This window comes from Phacochoerus africanus, chromosome 11, assembly GCF_016906955.1.
Source record: "Phacochoerus africanus isolate WHEZ1 chromosome 11, ROS_Pafr_v1, whole genome shotgun sequence".
Taxonomy (NCBI): Eukaryota; Metazoa; Chordata; class Mammalia; order Artiodactyla; family Suidae; genus Phacochoerus; species Phacochoerus africanus.
The window spans coordinates 17,028,087-17,049,239 of NC_062554.1; the positions used below are offsets into that span (position 1 = coordinate 17,028,087).

At 39.1% G+C, this 21,153-nt stretch overlaps 1 protein-coding gene across 8 annotated transcripts in view; it reads left to right on the plus strand.

Moving 5' to 3' along the window:
* ANKRD42 (ankyrin repeat domain 42) overlaps positions 1 to 21,153 on the plus strand; it is a 76,999-nt gene that overhangs the window by 14,644 nt on the left and 41,202 nt on the right. For 6 of the 8 annotated variants that reach the window (XM_047752202.1, XM_047752209.1, XM_047752204.1 and 3 more), the window contains exons 3-6: positions 930 to 1,037; positions 4,788 to 4,907; positions 5,924 to 6,059; positions 10,764 to 10,964. In XM_047752202.1, the coding sequence (XP_047608158.1) occupies positions 930 to 1,037; positions 4,788 to 4,907; positions 5,924 to 6,059; positions 10,764 to 10,964 (565 nt within the window). The remainder of the gene's footprint in view (positions 1 to 929; positions 1,038 to 4,787; positions 4,908 to 5,923; positions 6,060 to 10,763; positions 10,965 to 21,153) is intronic. The other 2 variants (XM_047752208.1, XM_047752206.1) reach the window with 2 other exon arrangements.

Here is a 21,153-nt window from a genome sequence, read left to right on the forward strand (position 1 = left end):
AAGGATCTGGCATTGCTGTGGCTGTGGTATAGACTTGCATCTGCAGCTTGGATTCTACCCCTGGCCCAGGAATTTTCATATGATGCAGGTGTGGCTGTAAAAAGAAAAAGAAAATTTAAAAAATTTTAAAAAGCTTAAATGGATATGTATATGACTCCCTCTCTTTTTAAGATATGCTATTTTTTTTTAGAAAGTAGTAGAAAAAAAAAAAAAAAAAAAAACGGAGTTCCCATTGAGGCTCAGTGGTTAACGAATCCGACTAGGAACCATGAGGTTGTGGGTTTGATCTTGCCCTTGCTCAGTGGGTTAACGATCCGGCATTGCTGTGAGCTGTGGTGTAGGTCGCAGACGCGGCTTGGATCCTGTGTTGCTGTGGCTCTGGTGTAGGCTGGCAGCTACAGCTCCAATTAGACCCCTGGCCTTGGGAACCTCCATATGTCGCAGAAGCGGCCCAAGAAAAGGCAAAAAGACAAAAAAAAAGTAGTAGAATAACAATATTTGCTCTGATACAGAAGTTTCTGAGCCCATTTAATCTATGGCAGAGTTTGTAAATTAGCAGTCATTCAGTGAATTTGACCACACATGCGTTTTGTTTGTCTTGTAAAGTATTAGCTAAATGTAAGATTGGGACCAGCGTTTCAGTCATCTCAAAAACTGGCTACGATTCACTAGGATTTCACCTTTTGAGCAAGAAATGTGGTCTACTGTTTGCCCCAGCTCCTACCTCTCCCTATTGCTTACCTAACAGTAAGGCCAAATGAGGGTCACCATATCACAATGCCTGTGCTTTTGTTTGGGGTATAGCTGGCCCCCCCATTTACTTACGATGCTTCTTAGGCTGTAGTATTTCATGATTACAGACTAACCTAAAGATATTAAAATGTTAAAAATATCTATTAACATGGTTAATGTGTATTTTCTTAATGTAGTGTCTTCATTGGCTCCTCTGGCATGGGGCTGATATCTCACAAGTAACCGGGAGGGGTTGGACAGCAGCTCACATAGCCGCAATCAGGGGACAGGATGCTTGTATGCAGGTAATAATAACTTTGGTTACTTTTTAAAAATTTGGTAAGTTGAATTATTTTGGCATACTCCTGTTGGGCTGTTGCCTTTCTTCTAATTAATTTCATAGATTGAGTTCTGTGTTCTAAACAAAAACGTACTGGATTCTAGGACTCATATATTTGGGCACCAACTGTCACTCAAACACATTGTCTAAGAACAGAAATAATTTTATCTCTTAAGTAGTTGGATGTTTGGGTTCTTTTAAGGGATGTCATAGCATGCCTAGATGATCTTCTTTATAACTTGCCATGCCTAAAATTCCTTTTTTATCTATTTCCTGGCCAGAGTTATACATAAATATGTGGCAGGCTCTAGTTTATTAGAGTAGCTAGATTAAATCAGTATGGTGAAATGGACTGGAACTTGGAGGAATACAGAATTGTGTATTTGAACTGTCCCTGCCTGTAAGAAGCCTGAGACTATGGAATGACAGAAGCTCTCCCCAGTGAGTTAAAAAACAGTGCAAAGTACAGTCTATGAATAAGGTTCTTATGAAAAGTATAGACGAGAATTGCAGAACTTAAAGAGGAAACAGGGGAGCTGCAAATAGAGGAAATAAAACTTCAGCTAATCCTAAAAGAATGGGTTAATTTGAAAAAGATAAATAGTGGAGTTCTCTTGTGGTGCAGTTGTTTAAGGATCTGGTGTTGTCACTGCAGCTTGGGTCACTGCTGTGACTCAGGTTTGATCCCTGGCTTCGGAAATTCCATGTACCGCGGATGTGGCAAAAAAAAAAAAAAAAAAATAGCGAAGAAGCATTGTGGGAAGGGAATGTGGTTTCAGATGCAAATAAAAATGATGATTTTCACTTATTAAACTGTTTTTTCATAGTCTTCCATGTATCACTTCATTTAATACAACAATCTTATGAGTTCCCGTTCTTGAAGACTAGGAAGCAGATTCTGGGAGTTAAGTACTTTGTCTAAAGTGACAAAGTCAAGGTTTGAACCTAGGCTTTGTCCTATTAACCTCTATGCTATATATATATATATATATATATATATATATATATATATATATATATATATATAGCTACATATGGAGGTTCCCAGGCTAGGGGTCCAATCAGAGCCGTAGCTACTGGCCTAAACTACAGCCAAAGCAACGCAGAATCCAAGATGCATCTGTGACCTACACCACAGTTCATGGCAACGCCGGATCCTGAGCAAGTCAGATTTGTTAACCACTGAGCCACAACGGGAACTCCTTTAAGCTCTAATTGTATGAGAAGTCTTTTTTTTTTTGTTTTTTTGTTTTTTTGGCCATGCTGTGGAATGTGGAAGGTGAAGTTCCCAGGCCAAGGATTGAATCTGAGCTGTGGCTGCGACCTATGCTGCAGCTGTAGCAACTCCAGATCCTTAACCTGCTGTGCCACAAGGGAACTCTATGTGAAGTCTTTAAATTGAATAAATGAGATGTGTTCAGGGAATATACCATTATATGAGTTTGATTGAGTGTAGATGGTTTGTTATGTGGAATGTTAATGAACTAAATTTGAAAAGGCCATATTTGTAAAACATCTTAGAAATAAAATAAAGGTTCATTTGTACAGGAGAGTTATCTATGAATAGAGTATGTGCGTGTGCAAATGTACATACACATGAACGTTAACAGGGGAATATGTTGCAGGAAATTATTTAAGCTAGGTATAGCTAGGATCTAAGATGAAGAGTTTGGAAGCAAGAAGACCAGTTAGAGACTCTTGGTATAATCACTAACCATAGAGGGTGAGATTTTTGGTATACAGTTATAAAAAGAAAATCATTGAAGACATCTTGCAAAGCAGGTATTGACAAAGCATAGTGAGAATGTAAAGTTCTGAGTCAGAATGACAGATAAGGAGTTCCCATCATGGCGCAGTGGAAACAAATCCAGTTAGGAACCATGAGGTTGCATGTTCGATCCCTGGACTCACTCAGTGGGTTAAGGATGTGGCGTTGCCGTGAGCTGTGGTATAGGTCACAGATGTGGCTCGGATCTTGTGTGGCTGTGGTGTAGCCTGGCGGCTGTAGCTCCAATTGGGCCCCTAGCCTGGGAACCTTTTTGCCCTAAAAAGCAAAAAAAAAAAGAATGACAGATAATTATGGCATTATAGATAGGGACATTTGAGAGGCAGGGTAGATTTAGAAGGGAAGATGCTGAGTTCAATTTGGCACATTGTTGAGGTTAAGGTGCCTATAGGTCGTTCACGTGCAGAAGGTCCAGGCAGTTAAAAGGGTGCTGGAGACAAAGATTTCAGGAGTAAAAAGCGTAAAGAAGAGTGTAGAGTATTGAGGATTGAATATTGACAAAGATTACTGATAGCAATGGGAGGAATCAGAGAAATTAGTGAAGAATGCCAAGGAGAAAGAGAGACAGGAGAGCCAAGATCCATTAGGACTGTACAAGTGAAAATAGAAGTTTAAGAAGTTAGGCAGAATATCTGTTCCAGGATAAAACACTTAAGGAAATGCCGGTGAACTAGAGAACTCACCCTAGGGGGAAGACGGCTGTATTTCTATGCAATGATAGGGATGGCACTCAGTTTGCAGGTGGATTTGAAGTTGAGGCAGTGAGGCATTAATTTGAGAAGTAGGCCACGAAAGGAAGGAGCAAATAAAACAACTTAAGGGGATATCAGGGTCAAATGAAACATTACTTGATGCTTTTTTTCCTCTAAGTATTGGTTTAACTCATTCCCTCTGCCTTGATTGGCCTCTTCCCCAAAGTGACCTCTTCATTCTTAGAGCTTTTGTGAAGCTTTTTGTGTACTATATTGTGTTATTGTTATCTTGTCAAGGACTTCTTTGTATAGTTTATTATCTTTGTCTTTATACATATCCTAATTCCCTAAATTGATATGTCTTCATATACTCTGCAGTGACACAGTAGGCACTCAGTATATGGTTTGTGATGACTATTGGCTAATTTGCTAGTGGGAGTCAGACAGAATCATGGAGACTCTTCTTCCTAAAACACTTGATAAGAATTATGACCAAGTAAACTTTTGCTGAGATACTGGTAGATATAGGCTGGTTACAAAACAAAAAAATGTTGGAGAGAGATAAAACTAAAGAATACTAGCTAATTTTTTAAAACAGTTACTCTGTATATTATATAAAGTGGCATGTTATGTATCTGATATAGGAGTTCCCGTCATGGCTCAGCAGAAACAATCCGACTAGCATCCATGAGGACTCAGGCTCAATCCCTGGCCTTACTCAGTGGGTTAAGGATCTGGTGTTGCCATGAGCTGTGGTGTAGGTTGCAGAGGCAGCTGGATCCCGCATTGCTGTGGCTGTGGTGTAGGTTGGCAGCTGCAGCTCCAATTCGACCCCTATCCTGGAAACTTCCATGTGCCGTGGGTATGGCCCCAAAAAGACAAAAAAAAAAAAAAGTCTCTCAAGCATTTTTTTAGGACTAGCTAAGAATTTCTCACTTTTTTTTGTTTTTTGTTTTTTTAATGTGTCCACAGGTTGTGGAAGTTCCTAGGCTAGGAATTGAACCATCACCATAGCAACGACCATCACCACAGCAGCCACAACCTCAGATCCTTAACCTCCTGAGCCATCAGGGATCTCCAAGAATTTCTTAAATTTTGCATGTAGCACATATGCAAGAACTTATATAATAACTTAGCTATAGTTTAGTAAATGGCTTGCTTTTAAATAATCTGCCTCTGCTTTTATGATTTAACATCTATATTCATATGAGCTCACTTTTTCTTTCTCTTCTTCTAGGCTCTTATAATCAATGGAGCAAATCTGGCAGCTCAAGATGATCGTGGATGCACTCCTTTACACCTTGCTGCAACACACGGACATTCTTTCACTTTACAAATAATGCTCCGAAGTGGAGTGGTGAGGGATTCCTGTTAATAAGAGAGAATGTATAACCATATAGATGGACTAACATTTGGTAGTCTGGCTATCACTTCCTCACTTTTAAAATCCCTTATATGACTTTGAGCAATTTGATCTCAATTTGATCTCAAGCTTTTCCATCTTAAAATATGGGAGCAATAATTTAGACAAATCAACAACAACAAAAACACCCAGTTTAGTGGTACAAAATATTTTGGAGGCTGTCAGTTTAGAGTTTAATAGGGAAAATCTGAAGCTTCCAAACATATCTTAACCAGGGATTGTAAGCCTTTCTGAATTGCTGTATTTACCTATGGGTTATTTTTGTTTGTTTGTTTTTTGTTATGTTGGGTTTTTTTTTTTTTGGCTCTTATTTCATACACTAATTTAGAAAGTGATTTACATCTCCAGAAATTTCATTTATTGTGATAGTTGTTTTTAATATTACCCAGTGTTGTGGAAAAAAAAAAACCTCTTTATACTCTCAATATGATTGATCATTTGAATCCATCTCTTTTCATTTTATAAATCTAGAACTTGTGACCAGTAAAATGATTACTTAAGTTCCTCTTTAAAAACTAGTTTTTGGGAGTTCCTGTTATGGTACAGTGTGTTAAGAATCTGACTGCAGCAGCTTGGGTCACTGCAAAGGTGTGGGTTCAATCCCTGGCCCAGTGCAGTGGGTTGAAGGATCTGGTGTTGCTGCGGCTGTGATGCAGGTCACAGCTACAGCTTGGATTCCGTCTCTGGCTTGAGAAGTTCCATATACCACAGGTGTGGCCCTAAAAAAAATTTTTGGTTAATTATGTTCTTTTAAAGACTTTAAAATTTCATTGCTATCTTATTAGCTCATATGTCCAAATCATTGGTTGCAGTAAATATTTCTGTTATAGTTAATATTTGCCATATAGCTTTAAGAATAGCCTCCAGTTTTCATTTGCAGAGTTAAGATGCAAGACTGTTTCCCATACAAAACAGAAAGAAACTAAGTCCTCGTGAAATGTTACCTCTAGGATCCCAGCTTGACTGATAAGAGAGAATGGAAACCTGTGCATTATGCAGCTTTTCACGGGCGACTTGGCTGTTTGCAACTTCTAGTTAAATGGGGGTGTAGCATCGAAGATGTGGACTACAATGGAAACCTTCCAGGTAGGTATTTGAAAAAGCAAATATTTGGTCTTTTCTGTTAATGTAAACTTTTAAAATGTTGGGTCATGTTTAAGAAATTTAAGCTGTCATCATTCTAATAGCTCCTAAAAAGGCTGAATAGGTCGGCATGAGCATTTATCTTGCATTGTGTTTGTTATGTACCCCCCTCGAGATTGTTTTTTGTTTTTATTTTTTCCTAGAACCATATCAGCAAAGGAAAAATTGGCAAAGTTAAACTTGGATTTACACTCCCCTCCAGTTGTTTGCTTCATCTACTGCCTAGTGTTACTGTTTAACTTCATAGGTGTCTGTTCCACGGACTTCTTAAAAAAAAATAGTACAAATAGTGGACACTAGTGTATTTGATTTAATTTTCTCATTGAAGTTGTCTAGCTTGTGATCAACTAGATTGAGAAAGAGGATAGTCTCCTTCATGTCCTTTTTCTGGTTACTACCAACTTCCAAAGTTAATCACTACCCTGAATAATACACTAGTGTCTTTTTGTGTGCAGCTTCTTTTGATTTTTCAAAGTGGTCGTTAGCAATTTATACACCCACGAGCTGTGTATAAGGCTTTCAGTTACTCCTCTTTCTCATTAACTTTTTTTTTTTTTTTTTTAGGGCTGTGCCTGTGGCCTATGGAAATAGTTCCCAGGCTAGGGGTTGAATCAGAGCTACAGCTGCCAGCCTACACTGCAGCCACAGTAATGGCAGATCTGAGCCGCCTCTGTGACCTACACCACAGCTCAAAGCAATGCCAGATCCTTAACCCACTGAGCAAGGCCAGGGATTAAACCCAAATCCTCATGGATACTAGTTGGGTTCATAACCCACTGAGCTACCCGTGGTTGGAAATCTCTCACTAACATTTGATACTATTTGTTTTGTTAGTTTTAGTCATTCTTTTGAACATGTGGTCATATCATGTGTGTTTTTTTTTTTTTGTCTTTTTGCTATTTCTTTGGGCCGCTCCCGCGGCATATGGAGGTTCCCAGGCTAGGGGATGAATCGGAGCTGTAGCTGCCAGCCTATGCCAGAGCCATAGCAACGCAGGATCTGAGCCGCATCTGCAACCTACACCACAGCTCATGGCAACGCCGGATCGTTAACCCACTGAGCAAGGGCAGGAACCGAACCCGCAACCTCATGGTTCCTAGTCGGATTTGTTAACCACTGCGCCATGACGGGAACTCTATCATGTGGTTTTAATTTGCATTTTCCCTGATGACTAGAGATGTAGAACATTGTTTCATATATTTAATGGCTGTTGGGTTGTTTTCTTTTGTGAATTACCAGTTCAAAGCTTCTGCTTTTTTTTTTATTGTCTATTTTTTAAAAAGTGAATTGTAAGGGTTCTTTATATATTCTAGTGATAAGCTCTTTGTTGGTTACATTTATGGCAAATATCTTTCCCATTTAAGTATCTTTTCCACTCTCTGCCTTGCCTTTTCATTCTTTAGAGATTTCTTTTAACAAATGGAAGTTTCAATTTTAATGTAGTCCAGTTTCATAATCTCTTCTTTTGTGGTTAGTGCTTTCTGGATCCTGTTAGAAAATCTTTCCCCACTCTGTCATCATGAAGACACTCTTATATTATCTTCTAGGAATTTTTATTATTTTACTAATCATTTAAATCTCCAAACCTCCTGCAGCTGACTTTTCTGTAACAAGGTTTGGGGCAATTACATTCTTTTTTAGTTCTTTATTGGATTTGCCTGATCACTTTTTAGTCTCTTACTGTCTGCTCATTGAAACAAAAAATTCAACTCTTCTTTAAACATATATAAATAGTTTGTAACCATGTGTAGTATATTTTTAATAGTGTAATGTAGAGGTTAAGAATAGCCTCAGGAATTCCCATCGTGGTGCAGCAGAAATGAATCCGACTAGGATCCATGCGGTTGCAGGTTCAATCCCTGTCCATGCTCAGTGGGTTAAGGATCTGGTGTTGCCATGAGCTGTGGTGTAGGTCGCAGACTCAGCTCGGATCCTTCGTTACTGTGGCTGTGGTGTAGAATGGCAGCTGTAGCTCCAGTGGGCCCCCTAGCCAGGGAACCTCCATGTGCCATGGGTGCGGCCCTAAAAAAAAAAAAAAAAGGGCGAAAAAAAATGTAGCTCAGAGCTAAGACTGCTTATAGTAAGACTTCTCTCTTAAAAATTATTAATTCAAAATGTATTTATTAAGCATCTATGTATCAGTCTGTCTCCTAGATTCTGGGAATATCACTGCAAATAAAACAGACAAAAGTCTCTACCTTTGTGTGGTGGTGAAGGGGAAGACAGACAATAATAAAAGTTAATGAACAAAATACATTTATTAAAAAGGGATATGTATTTGGATTAAATAGCAAAAAAGAGTAGAATGTTATAGATATGAAGTTTAAAATAAGGTCGTCAGGGAAGCCTTCACTAAAGAGGTGAAAGTTGAGTGAAGACCTGGAGTTGAGGAAGCAAGTCTTGTGGGTGTCTTGGGGGAAGAACGTTTCAGGAAGAGATAACAGCAAATGTAAAACTTCTGAGGCAGAAATGTGCCTGGTGGTTTTGAGTAACAGCAAGTAGTAACAGCAAGCTCAGTGTGATCTGAACGGAAGTGAGGGGGTGAATAATAGCTGATGAGCTCAGAGACGTAACAGGAGCCATTGAAGGACTTGGAGCATGGCTGTGACTATGATCTAACTATATTTAAGAGCCCCATTGTGGCTATTATGTTTATAATACTAAATTGGAGTGAGGGCATGGGCATGCACTGTCAGGCACTTGATGCAATAATTTAGGCTACTGCTTGGTTGGGCCAGAGTAGAGGCGGCAAATATAGTGAGAAGTAATTGAGGTTCGTGTATCTTTTAGAGATAGAGCCAATAAGACTCGTTGATTGATTAGAGGTGAGGAATGACAGAAATAGGAATTAAGGCTGGCTCCAGGGTTTTTGGCCCAATCTTCATGGAAAGAAGAGTTTCCATTAACTGAGATGGGGAAAGCTGTGTAAGGAACCTGTATACAAAAAGGGTAAGGAGTTCAGTGGGTTTCTGGGGGTTTTTTTTGTGGTTCCCCCACCCCCATTTTCAGCCACACCCATGGCATATGGAAGTTCCTTAGACCAGGGATTGAATCTGGGCTGAATCTGTAACCTAAGCCACAGCTGCAGCTATATGAGAGCCTTAACATTCTGTGCCAGGGAACCAGCAATGCCACAGAGGCAAGCCAGATCATTAACCTACTGCGCCAAAATGGAAAGTCCTTATTATTGTTATTATTTTTGGTCAAGCCCATGGCATGCAGAAGTTCCTGGGCCAGGGGTCGAATCTGTGCCACAGCAGTGATCCAAGCCACAGTAGTAACAAGGCCAGATCCTTAACTGGTAGGCCACCAGAGAACTCCAAGAGTCCAGTTTTTGATAAGGTAGTTTAGAAATGCCTATAGCTCATTTCAGTTTATATGGTGATTAGGCATATAGAGGAGTCTGAAGTTTCAGGGAGAGTTTTTAGTGGAAGGTTCAGCTGAGAAAGTGTGGAGTGGCCTGTGGTAGCAGCCTACCTTTAGTTGGACATTGTGACTTGATTCTCCTGAGTTGTACTGGTTGCTTGGGCACTGCCCACTTCTCCAGAGATAAGATTTGTGTATCAGTTGGGCTGTTTCCCAAATAGTCACTTCTCAAGAGGTATAAGGGCTCTCTTGTTCTTTGTAGTTGTTGCCTCTAAGCTTGTGATACCTTAGGGCCATTCCTGTTTTTTGCAGATTTTGGGTTATGGCCCTCAGTCAGTCTGATTCATTATATTTTCTTTCAGGGATTCCTTAACATTTCTTGTTTGTTCATGGTGTTCTTGTGTATTTTTCTCGTTCTTTATGGCTTTAAAATACAACTTTTCTGAAGTTTCCATTGTGACTCAACAGTAACAAACACGGCTAGTTTCCATGAGGATGCGGGTTCAATCCCTGGCATCGCTTACTGGGTTAAGGATCCAGCATTGCTGTGAACTGTGGTGTAGGTCGCAGATGTAGCTCGGATCCAGTGTGGCTGTGGATGTGGCCAGTGCCTGCAGCTCTGATTGGACCCAAAACCCGGTAACTTGCATATGCAGCAGGATCAGCCTTTAAAAGTAAAAACAAAAAACCCAGCAACTTTCCTATTACTTTGAAGAACTTAAGAGGAGAAATAGTGTGTGTGCTTAGTTTCAGTTTTGATCCAGTCTTCTTGTTGACAATAAAAATGCTTATGGAAAAGTGACAAAATACATATTGATAAAAATGACACCACCCATATTTGCATAGTGACTATTTTGGTTTACTTCTTCCACTTTTCCCCCAAAATATAAAGATAAATCAGCCTATATGTCTATCGTCTATCTTATATAGCAAACTTTTTTTTTCATTGTAATTTTAAGCTACAAAATTGGTATTTCACTTTCCAAGAAAATGTCCTGGGGCCTGCTTTTTGGTGACCCTCACTTGGCCTTTCTACATTCACGGTAAGTATAAGTACTTAGCCATTTTATTTATTGCTGTGGTGTGACTGGAAGGCTACCTGAGTAAGGACCTTAAGCTGGAAAAAATGGTCTGTTATCTCTGCATACAGTACATCCTTGTTATATGGGTTAGGGATAGGCATCTCCCTAAGAGGATCAGAATAAGTGTGTTATTTCTTTTTTCAAGTTATTTTATGGTCAAGTTGAAAATAAACTTATTTCTTTTTTGTCTCACCTATAGTTCACTTAGCAGCCATGGAAGGCCACCTTCACTGTTTTAAATTCCTCCTCAGTAGGATGAGCAGTGCCTCCCAAGCTTTAAAAGCCTTCAATGATAATGGAGAAAATGTGCTAGACCTGGCCCAGAGGTTCTTTAAGCAGAACATTTTACAGTTTATCCAAGGGGCTGAGTACGAAGGAAATGATCCAAAAGATCAGGAAAGTAAGTAATAAACCTAAAGTGTCTTAGCATTTAATAAGTAGAATAAATTGAAAAGGAAGAGAAGTTAGAAGGCAAATGTTATATTAAAACATGTTACATATCATTGTCCACACTTTAATCCAGATTTTTTTCTTTATATGAAATATTACAATCAGAAATAATATAGATACTAATGTAGTAAACACTCATCTATCACTGGACTTTTTTCTTGTCTTTTCCTTTTTTTTTTTTAGGACTGCACCCCGCAGCGTATGCAAGTCCCCAGGCTAGGGGTCCAAAAAGAACTGCAGATGCCAGCCTATGCCACAGCCATAGCAACTCGGGATCAGAGCCGCATCTTTGATCTACATGGCAGCTCACAGTAGCGCTGGATCCTTAACACACTGAAAAACGCCAGGGATCAGACCTGCATCCTCATGGATATTAGTTGGGTTCATTACCGCTGAGCTACAAAGGAACTCCTCTACCACTGAACTTAAGAACAAAATATTATCGATACAGTTGAAGTTTCTTAGTTCTGTCACTCCCTTTTCTCCTTCCTCAGAGGTCTATAGATTTATAATTCCATTCTTTGGTTTTATAGTATACACACACACACACACACACACTTGAAAAATATGTAGTACTATTTTGTGTATTTTAGAGTAAGAGACTAAACAGTTAAAACAAGAAATCGTAAAATTCAGCAACTTAAATAAGTTTATTTCATTTTTATGGTACCCCATGTTTGAGAGTGACTGTTCTGTGCAGTCATTCAGGGACCTACTGTGTTCTCAGCTAGCTCTCTTTAGTTGTTGCTGATTCTGCCAGAGACGGAGAGAGAATAAGAGTATAAGCCAGGATTTTCAATGTCTAATTTGCATTCATCACTTTTTTTTTTGCATGCATGCCCACTGTATGCTGAAGTTCCTGGGCCAGCAATCAAACCTGCGCCATAGTAGCAATCCGAGCCACTGCAGTAATGACACCAGATCTTTAACCTGCTACTCCACACTCATGAATTTTGCTTACTTCCTTTTGGCAAGAATTTAGTCATATGGCCACACCTGGCTGCAAGGAAGACTGGGGAACTTAGTGCCTAGTTGAGAGGCCTCAGCTCAGCTGTAGCTCTCTTACTATTGAAGTAAAGGGATTGTAGCACACAACTAGTGGTCTTTGAAACTTCATTGAAGACTTTATAAAAATGGAGTTCCCATCGTGGCTCAGTGGTTAACAAATCTGACTAGGAACCATGAGCTTGAGGGTTCGATCCCTGGCCTTGCTCAGTGGGTTAAGGATCCAGTGTTGCCATGAGCTATGGTGTAGGTTGCAGACGCAGCTCGTATCTGGCGTTGCTGTGGCTCTGGTGTAGGCCGGCGGCTACAGCTTTGACTAAACCCCTAGCCTGGGAACCTCCATATGCTGTGGGGAGCGGCCCTAGAAAAGGCAAAAAGACAAAAAAAAAAGACTTTATAAAAATGGCCTAAAACAGTATGTATCCCCCTTCAATAACTTGGTTTTTTCACAAGATAGTATGCCTTTTGAGATTTATTAGATAGAAAGCTGTATCCTAGTTTTTCTGTTTGTGTAGTATTGCATTTTATAAAAAATATTATTCATCCGTTCTCCAATTTGACATTTTGATTATTTACAGTTTTCAGTATTACAGTCAATATGCAATGGATATTCTTGTATGTGTCCTTGTGTACATGTACAAGAGGTTCTTTAGAGAAGTGCTCCACTACCTTTTTCACACGCAGCCCACGTAGAAAATGCTATTTGTGTGCATACTGGGGTCGTTGATTGAAGCTTCTTGAGGTGCTGCCTCTTTTCTCTGAAGGTTAAGAGTTAAGAGCTCTGCCTTGGTAAATCGTTGAGAAACTACTACAGTTTTTACTTGATGAGATATGCCTGTCTTCAGCATCAAGTAGGTATAAATGCTGCATTCTTCATGAAAGTGTTTGTAGAAATTTATGCTCTCATCAGCTGTGTTTGGTGAGAATTTAGAGAAACAATATTCAGTATTGTCAGACTTTCAAAATTTCTGAAGAGGTTTAATTTGTGTTTTGATTAACCCTAACCCTAACCTTTTGATTTACTAATGAGGGTGAACACTGTTTCATATTGGCTATTTAGTTGTCTCTTCTATCTCTAGAATTGTGTTGTCTTTTTTTTTTTTTGTCTTTTTGTCTTTCTGCCTTTTCTAGGGCTGCTCCCCACAGCATATGGAGGTTCCCAGGCTAGAGGTCTAATCGGAGCTGTAGCCACCTGCCTACACCAGAGCCACAGCAAGGTGGGATCCGAGCCTCGTCTGCAACCTACACCATAGCTCTTGGCAATGCCGGATCCTTAACCCACTGAGCAAGGCCAGGGATCGAACCCTCAACCTCATGGTTCCTAGTCAGATTCATTAACCACTGCGCCATGATGGGAACGCCTCTTTGTCCTTTTTTAAATAATTTGAGTTCTTTCATATTGTCTTATTATCAATCTTTATTAAATTTATCTGATACAGATATTTTCTCTCACACTATGGCTTGTTTTTTCACAAATGATATCCTTTAAAAAAAATCTAGGAAGCTCATGTGTGGTGCAGCAGGTTAGAGATTGGATGTTGCTGCAGCTGTGGCACAGGTCACAACTTAGCATAGGTTGGAACCCTGGTCTGAGAACTTCCACAGGCTGTGGGTGAGGCCCCCCCCAAAAAAAGCTACTTTATTAAAGTATTGTTTACATACAGTAGAGTGTGTTTATTTAAATTATGCAGTTCAATGAGTTTTGATATGTCTTGAACCCACCACCACAGTCAAATACAGAACACTTCCATCACTTGGGTTTTTTCATACCCCCTTGCAGATCGTCCTTCCTTTCATCCTGGACCCACACACCCACTGATTTCTTTTCTATCACTGTATGTCTATCACTGTATGTTAATTTGAACTTTCTAATGGAACTCAATTCATTTGTGTTATATATATCAATAGTTCACTCCTTTTTTTGTTTGTTTTAGGGCTGCACTCGCAGCATATGGCAATTTCCAGGCTAGGGGTTGAGTTGGAGTTGTAGCTGGGGGCCTACGCCACAGCCAAAGTAACATGGGATCCAAGCCATGTCTGTGACCTACTCCACAACTCACAGTAATGCTGGATCCTTAACCCACTGAGTGAGGCCAGGGATTGAACCTGCATACTCATGGATGCGAGTCAGATTTGTTTCCACTGAGCCACAACGGGAACTCCGATAGGTCATTCCTTTTTATTGCTGAATAATAATCTTTTTTGTGGATTTTGTTTATGCATCCTGTCTTATTGATGTCTGTTTATTTGCCAATACTACACAGTTTTGATTATCGTAGCTTCATGCTAAGACTTACAGTCAGATAGCTTTTTTTTTTTTTTTTTTAAATTATAGTTGATTTAGGAGTTGCCATTGTGGCTCAGTGGATTAAGAACCTGACATAGGAGTTCCCGTCGTGGCACAGTGGTTAACGAATCCGACTAGGAACCATGAGGTTGCGGGTTCGGTCCCTGGCCTTGCTCAGTGGGTTAACGATCCGGCGTTGCCGTGAGCTGTGGTGTAGGTTGCAGACGTGGCTCGGATCCCGCGTTGCTGTGGCTCTGGCGTAGGCCGGCGGCTACAGCTCCGATTCAACCCCTAGCCTGGGAACCTCCATGTGCCGCGGGATAGGCCCAAGAAATAGCAACAGCAACAACTACAACAACAAAAGACAAAAAGACAAAAAAAAAAAAAAGAACCTGACATATATCCACGAGGATGCAAGTTCAATCCTTGGTCTTGCTCAGTGAGTTAAAGATCCAGCATTGCCAACAGCTGCGGCATAAATCACAGATGTGGTGCAGATCCCACGTTGCAGTGGCTGTGGTGTTGGCAGCTGTAGCTCTGATTCAACCCTTAGCCTAGGAACTTCATAAGCCACAAGTGTGGGCCTGAAAAAGCAAAAAAAAAAAGGCAAAAATTAGTTGATTTACGATACAGTGCTAGTTTCTGCTGTACAGCAAAGTGACCTAGTCATACGTGTGTGTGTGTGTGTGTGTGCATACACATTCCTTTTCTTATGTTATCTTCTATCATAGTCTATCACAAAGACTGGATATAGTTCCCTGTGCTATACAGTAGGACCTCATTGCTTGTCCATTCTAAATATAATAGTTTGTATCTACTAACCCAGAACTCCCAGTCCATCCCATTCCCTCCCCCATGGGCAATAACAATTACGTTCTCTATGTCTGTGAGTCTTTTAAGTGGTAGATAGGTTCATTTGTGCCAAATTTTAGATTCCACATGTAAAGTGATACCATGTGGTATTTGTCCTTCTCTTTCTGACTTACTTCACCTAAGAGAATCTCTATTGCATCCATATCGTTGAGAATGGCATTATTTTGTTCTTTAATATGGCTGAGTAGTATTCCATTGTACATATGTACCACATCTTAATCCATTCATCTGTAGATGGACATTTAGGTTGTTTGTATGTCTTGGCTATTGAGAGTAGTGCTGCAGTGAACATAGAGGTGCATGTATCTTTTCGAATTATGGTTTTGTCCAGATATATACCCAGGAATGGGATTGCTTGATCATATGGTAATTCTATATTTAGTTTTCTGATGAACTTCCATTACTATTTTCCACAGTGGTTGTGACCAATTTACATTTCCACCACTTGTATAGGAGGATTCCCTTTTCACCACACCCTCTCCAGCATTTGTTATTTGTAGACTTATTAATGATGGCCATTCTGACGGTATGAGTAATACCTCATTTTAGTCTTTCACCTCCGTGGTGAGGTTTATTCTTAGGTATTTTTTAAAGTGTTATTTGAAAAGGAATTTTTTTTAGTAAGTTGATTTACAATGTTCTGTCAATTTATGCTTTTCTTCCACCCACCCTCCCTCCCCTCATCCCCCCATCCCCCCCCTTCCTTCCTTTTTGGCTTTTTAGGGCTGCACCCATGGCATATAAGAAGTTCTGAGGAACTTTAATACTGTTTTCCATAGTAGTTGTGCCTAATTATATTCCCACCAGCAATGTAGGAGGGTACCCTTTTCTCCATACCCTCTCCAGCATTTGTTATTTGTGGACTTACTAATGATGGCCATTCTGACAGGCACAAGGTGGTACCTCATTGTAGTTTCGATTTGCATTTCTCTAATAATTTGTGTTGAGTAGTTTTCATATGCCTGTTGGCCATCCATGTGTCTTTGTCTATTCAGGTCTTTTGCCCATTTTTCAATTGGGTTATTGGCTTTTCGTGTCAGGTTATATGAGTCATTTATATATTTTGGAGATTAAGCCCTTGTCAGTGCATTGTTTGTGACTATTTTCTCCCATTCTATAGGTTGTTTTCTCCTATTCTGTAGGTTGTCTTTTTTTTTTTAATGCTTTCCTTTGTTGTGCAAAAGCTTATCAATTTGATTAGGTCCCCTTTGTTCATTCTTGCTTTTATTTCTGTGCTCTGGAAGACTGACCTAAAAAAACATTTGTAAGGTTGATATCAGAGGATGTTTGCCCGTGTTCTCTTCTAGGAGCTTGATGGTGTCTTGTCTAATGTTTAAATCTTTAAATCATTTTGAGTTTATTTTTGTGCATGGTGTGAGGGTGTGTTCCGGTTTCATTGATTTACATGCAGCTGTCCAGTTTTCCCAGCACCACTTGCTGAAAAGACTATCTTTTCCCCATTTTATATTCTGCCTCCTTTGTCAAAGATTAATTGACCGTATATGTCTGGGTTTACTTCTGGGTTCTCTGTTCTGTTCCATTGGTCTGTATGTCTGTTTTGGAACCAATACCACACTGTCTTGATTCCTGTGGTTTTGGAATATCGCCTGAAATCTGGGAGAGTTATGCCTCCTGCTTGGTTTTTGTTCCTCAGGATTGCTTTGGCAATTTTGGGTCTTTTGGGGTTCCATATAAATTTTTGGATTGTTTGTTGTAGTTCTGTGCAAAATGTCCTGGGTAATTTGATAGGGATTGCATTAAATCTGTAGATGGCTTTGGATAGGATGGCCATTTTTACGATATTAATTCTAACCCAGGAGCATGGAGTATCTTTCCATTTCTTTGAGTCCTCTTTAATTTGCTTGATTAATGCTTTATAGTTCTCAGCATGTTAAGTCTTTTGCCTCCTTGGTCAGGTTTATTCGCAGTATTTGATTTTTTGGGGTACGATTTTAAAAGGGATTGTATTTTTGTATTCCTTTTCTAATATTTCCGTTATTAGTATACAGAAATGCGACTGATTTCTGAATGTTAATCTTATATCCTGTTGCTTTGCTGAATTTGTTGATCAGTTCAAGTAGTTTTTGGGTTGAGTCCTTAGGGTTTTCTGTATATAGTATTATGTCATCTGCACGCAGTGACAATTTTACCTCTTCTCTTCCAATTTGGATACGTTTTATTTCTTTTGTTTTTTGGATTGCTGTGGCTAGGACTTCCAGTACTTTGTTGAATAAAAGTGGTGAGAGTGGGTATCCCTGTCTTGTTGCAGATTTTAGTGGGAAGGCTTTCAGCTTTTCTCCGTTGAGTATTATATTTGCTGTGGGTTAGTCATAAATGGCTTTTATTATGTTAAGGTATGTTCCCTTTGTACCCATTTTGGTAAGAGTTTTCATCGTGAATGGATGCTGGACTTTGTTAAATGCTTTTTCTGCATCTTTTGAGATGATCATGTGATTTTTTGACTTTTCCTTTGTTCATGTAGAGTATGATGTTGATGGATTTGCATGTTGAACCATCCTTGTGAATCTGGGATGAATCCCACTTGGTCGTGATGTATGATCTTTTTTTATATGTTGTTGGATTTGGTTTGCTAAAATTTTGTTGAGAATTTTTGCGTCTATATTCATTAAAGACATTGGCCTATAGTTTTCGTTTTTGGTAGTAGCTTTGTCTGACTTTGGTATTAGGGTGATGGTGGCATCATAGAATGTCTTTGGGAGAGTTCCTTCTCCTTCAACCTTTTGGAAAAGTTTAAGAAGGATGGGTATAAGTTCCTCTTTGTATGTTTGGTAGAATTTGCCTGTGAAGCCATCTGGTCCTGGACTTTTATTTGTAGGGAGTGTTTTTCTAGTGGTCAGTCTGTTCAGTCAATCTATTTCTCCTTGTTTCAGTTTTGGCAGGCTGTAAGTCTCTAGAAAGTTGTCCATTTCTTCTATGTTGTCAAATTTGTTGGCATATAATTGTTCATAGTATTCTCTTATGGTTTGTATTTCTGCAGTATCCGTTGAGATTTCTCCTTTTTAATTTCTTACTTTGTTTATTTGGTTTTTTCTTTCCTCTTCTTGGTGAATCTGGCTAGAAGTTTGTCAATTTGGTTTACCTTTTCAAAGAACCAGCTCTTGGTTTTATTGATTTTTTTTCTATTGTTTTTTGAAACTCTATTTTATTGATTTCCTCTCTGATCTTTAGGATTTCCTTCTTTCTATTGACTTTAGGTTTTGTTTGTTCTTTTTCTAATTCATTTAAGAGGTGGGTCAAGTTGTTGATTTGAGATTTTTCTTCTTTTTCGAGGAAGACCTGTATTGCCATGAATTTCCCTCTAAGCAGTGCTTTTGTGGCATCCCATAGATTTCTAGTGGCTGTGTCTTCATTATCATTTGTCTCAAGGTATTTTTTTTTTTTTGTTGTTGTTGTTGCTATTTCTTGGGCCGCTCCCTCGGCATATGGAGGTTCCCAGGCTAGGGGTCAAATCGGAGCTGAAGCCACTGGCCTACGCCAGAGCCACAGCAACGTGGGATCCGAGCCGCATCTGCAACCTACACCATAGCTTACGGCAACGCCGGATCCTTAACCCACTGAGCAAGGGCAGGGACCGAACCCGCAACCTCATGGTTCCTAGTCAGATTCGTTAACCACTGCACCACGACGGGAACTCCACAAGGTAATTTTAAATTTCCCTCTTGATTTCCTCATTGACACATTGGTGTTTTAGTAGCATAATGTTTAGTCTCCATGTAGTCAGTTTTTTTCTCATTTCTTTTCCTGAGGTTGATTTCTAGTTTTATGCCATTGTGGTCAGAGAAGATACTCAAAATAATTTCTATATTCTTAAATTTGTTGAGGTTAGCTTTGTTCCCCAGTATGTGGTCAATCCTTGAGAATGTTCCATGTGCACTTGAAAAGAATGCATGTTGTAATTTTTTTGGATGTAATGTCCTGAAAATGTCAACTAAGTCTAAGTATTCTATTACATCATTTAGGATCTCTGTTGCCCTGTTGATTTTCTTTGTAGATGATATGCCCATTGATGTGAGTGGAGTGTTAAAGATTCCTACTGTTATTGTATTCCCATCAATTGCTCCTTTTATGTCTGTTAGTATTTGTTGTATGTATTTGGCTGCTCCTATATTGGGGCATATATATTGATACTGTAATATCCTCTTCTCAAATGGTTCCTTTTACCTTTATATAGTGTCCTTCTTTGTCTTTTTTTATGGCCTTCTCTTTAAAGTCTATTTTGTCTGGTATAAGTATTGCAACTCCTGCTTTCCTGTCTTGTCCATTGGCATAAAAAATCTTTTCCCATCCCCTTACTTTCAGTCAATATGTATCCTTTGCCCTAAGGTGAGTTTCTTGTAGCCAGCATATTATAGGCTTTTACTTTTTTATCCCATCTGCCACCTGTGTCTTTTGATTGGAACATTCAGTCAATTGACATTTAAGGTAATTTTTGATAAATATGTATTTATTGCCATTTTAAACCTTGTTTTCCAGTTGATTGTATGTTTTTCCTTTGTTCCTTTCTTTTTTGGGTTGGTTGATTTATTTTATGCTTGTGTCCTTTTAGTTTTTGTGAATGTAATGTTTGGTTTTGATTTGTGGTTGTCTTGTTTTTCAAGTATGGTAACCCTTTCCTGTATCTGCTTGCTTTAGCCTGGTAGTCATATAGGCACAAACATATTATAAAAAAAATTCTAGATATTCTTACTTTCTTTTCCAACATTCTATGATTTTGAAGTCCTTTTTTTAGCCTCTTCATGTGTGTCCTTTTGCTGTTCCTTATGTTTATCATCACTTTTTACAGTAGGTTTTTTTTTTTTAATAAATCTGTATATTGGCTTATTTAAGTGATTTTTTTTTTTTCCAATTTTGATTTCCTCCATTCTGTTTCTTCTTACTTTTTTTTTTAGAGAAGCAATTTCAGGAGTTCTTTAAGAATGTGTTTAGGGAGTTCCCATCGTGGCGCAGTGGTTAACGAATCCAACTAGGAACCATGAGGTTGCGGGTTTGGTTCCTGCCCTTGCTCAGTGGGTTAACGATCCGGCGTTGCCGTGAGCTGTGGTGTAGATTGCAGACGCGGCTCGGATCCCGCGTTGCTATGGCTCTGGTGTAAGCCTGCGGCTACAGCTCCAATTCGACCCCTAGCCTGGGAACCTCCATATGCCGCGGGAGCGGCCCAAAGAAATAGCAAAAAGACACCAAAAAAAAAAAAAGAATGTGTTTAGTATTGCTGTACTCTTTTAGTTTTTGTTTGTTGGAGAAATTCTTTATTTTTCCTTCTATTTTAAATGATCTTCTTGCTGGGTAGAGTGTCCAGGCTGCACATTTTTCCCTCTTAGAACTTTTAATATATCTTGCCACTCTCTTCTGGCCTCTAGTGTTTCTGTAGAGAAATCAGCTGATAGTCTTATAGAGGTTCCCTTATAATTAATGCTTTGTTTTCCTCTTGCTGCCTTTAGAATCCTCTCTTTATCTTTAACTCTTGCCATTTTTATTATAATATGTCTTGGTATGGGTCTCTTTGGGTTCAACTTGTTTGGGGCCCTCTGTGCTTACTATATCTTGATAACTGTTTCCTTTAGATTTGGAATGTTTTGAGACCTAATTTCTTCTAATATATTTTCAATCTCCTTTTTCTTCTCCTTCTGGAATTCCTATTATGTGTAGGTTGGCCCACTGTATATTATTCCATAGATCTCTTACATTGATTTCATGCTTTCTCATTTGGTTTTCTGTCTGCTGTCCTGATTGGGTGATTTCCATTATTGTATCTTCAAGTAACTAATTGATTACTCTGCATTATTCATTCTGCTGTTGAGTGTCTTTAACTGAATTTGTGTCTCTGTAAATGAATATTCTCATTTTTCTTGGCTCCTCCTTATAGTTCCTTTCTAACGTTATCTGCATTACTGTTTATATGTGCTCTTAATTCCTTCGTGTTCACCCTTAATTGCTTCAGTATTTTCCCTATCTC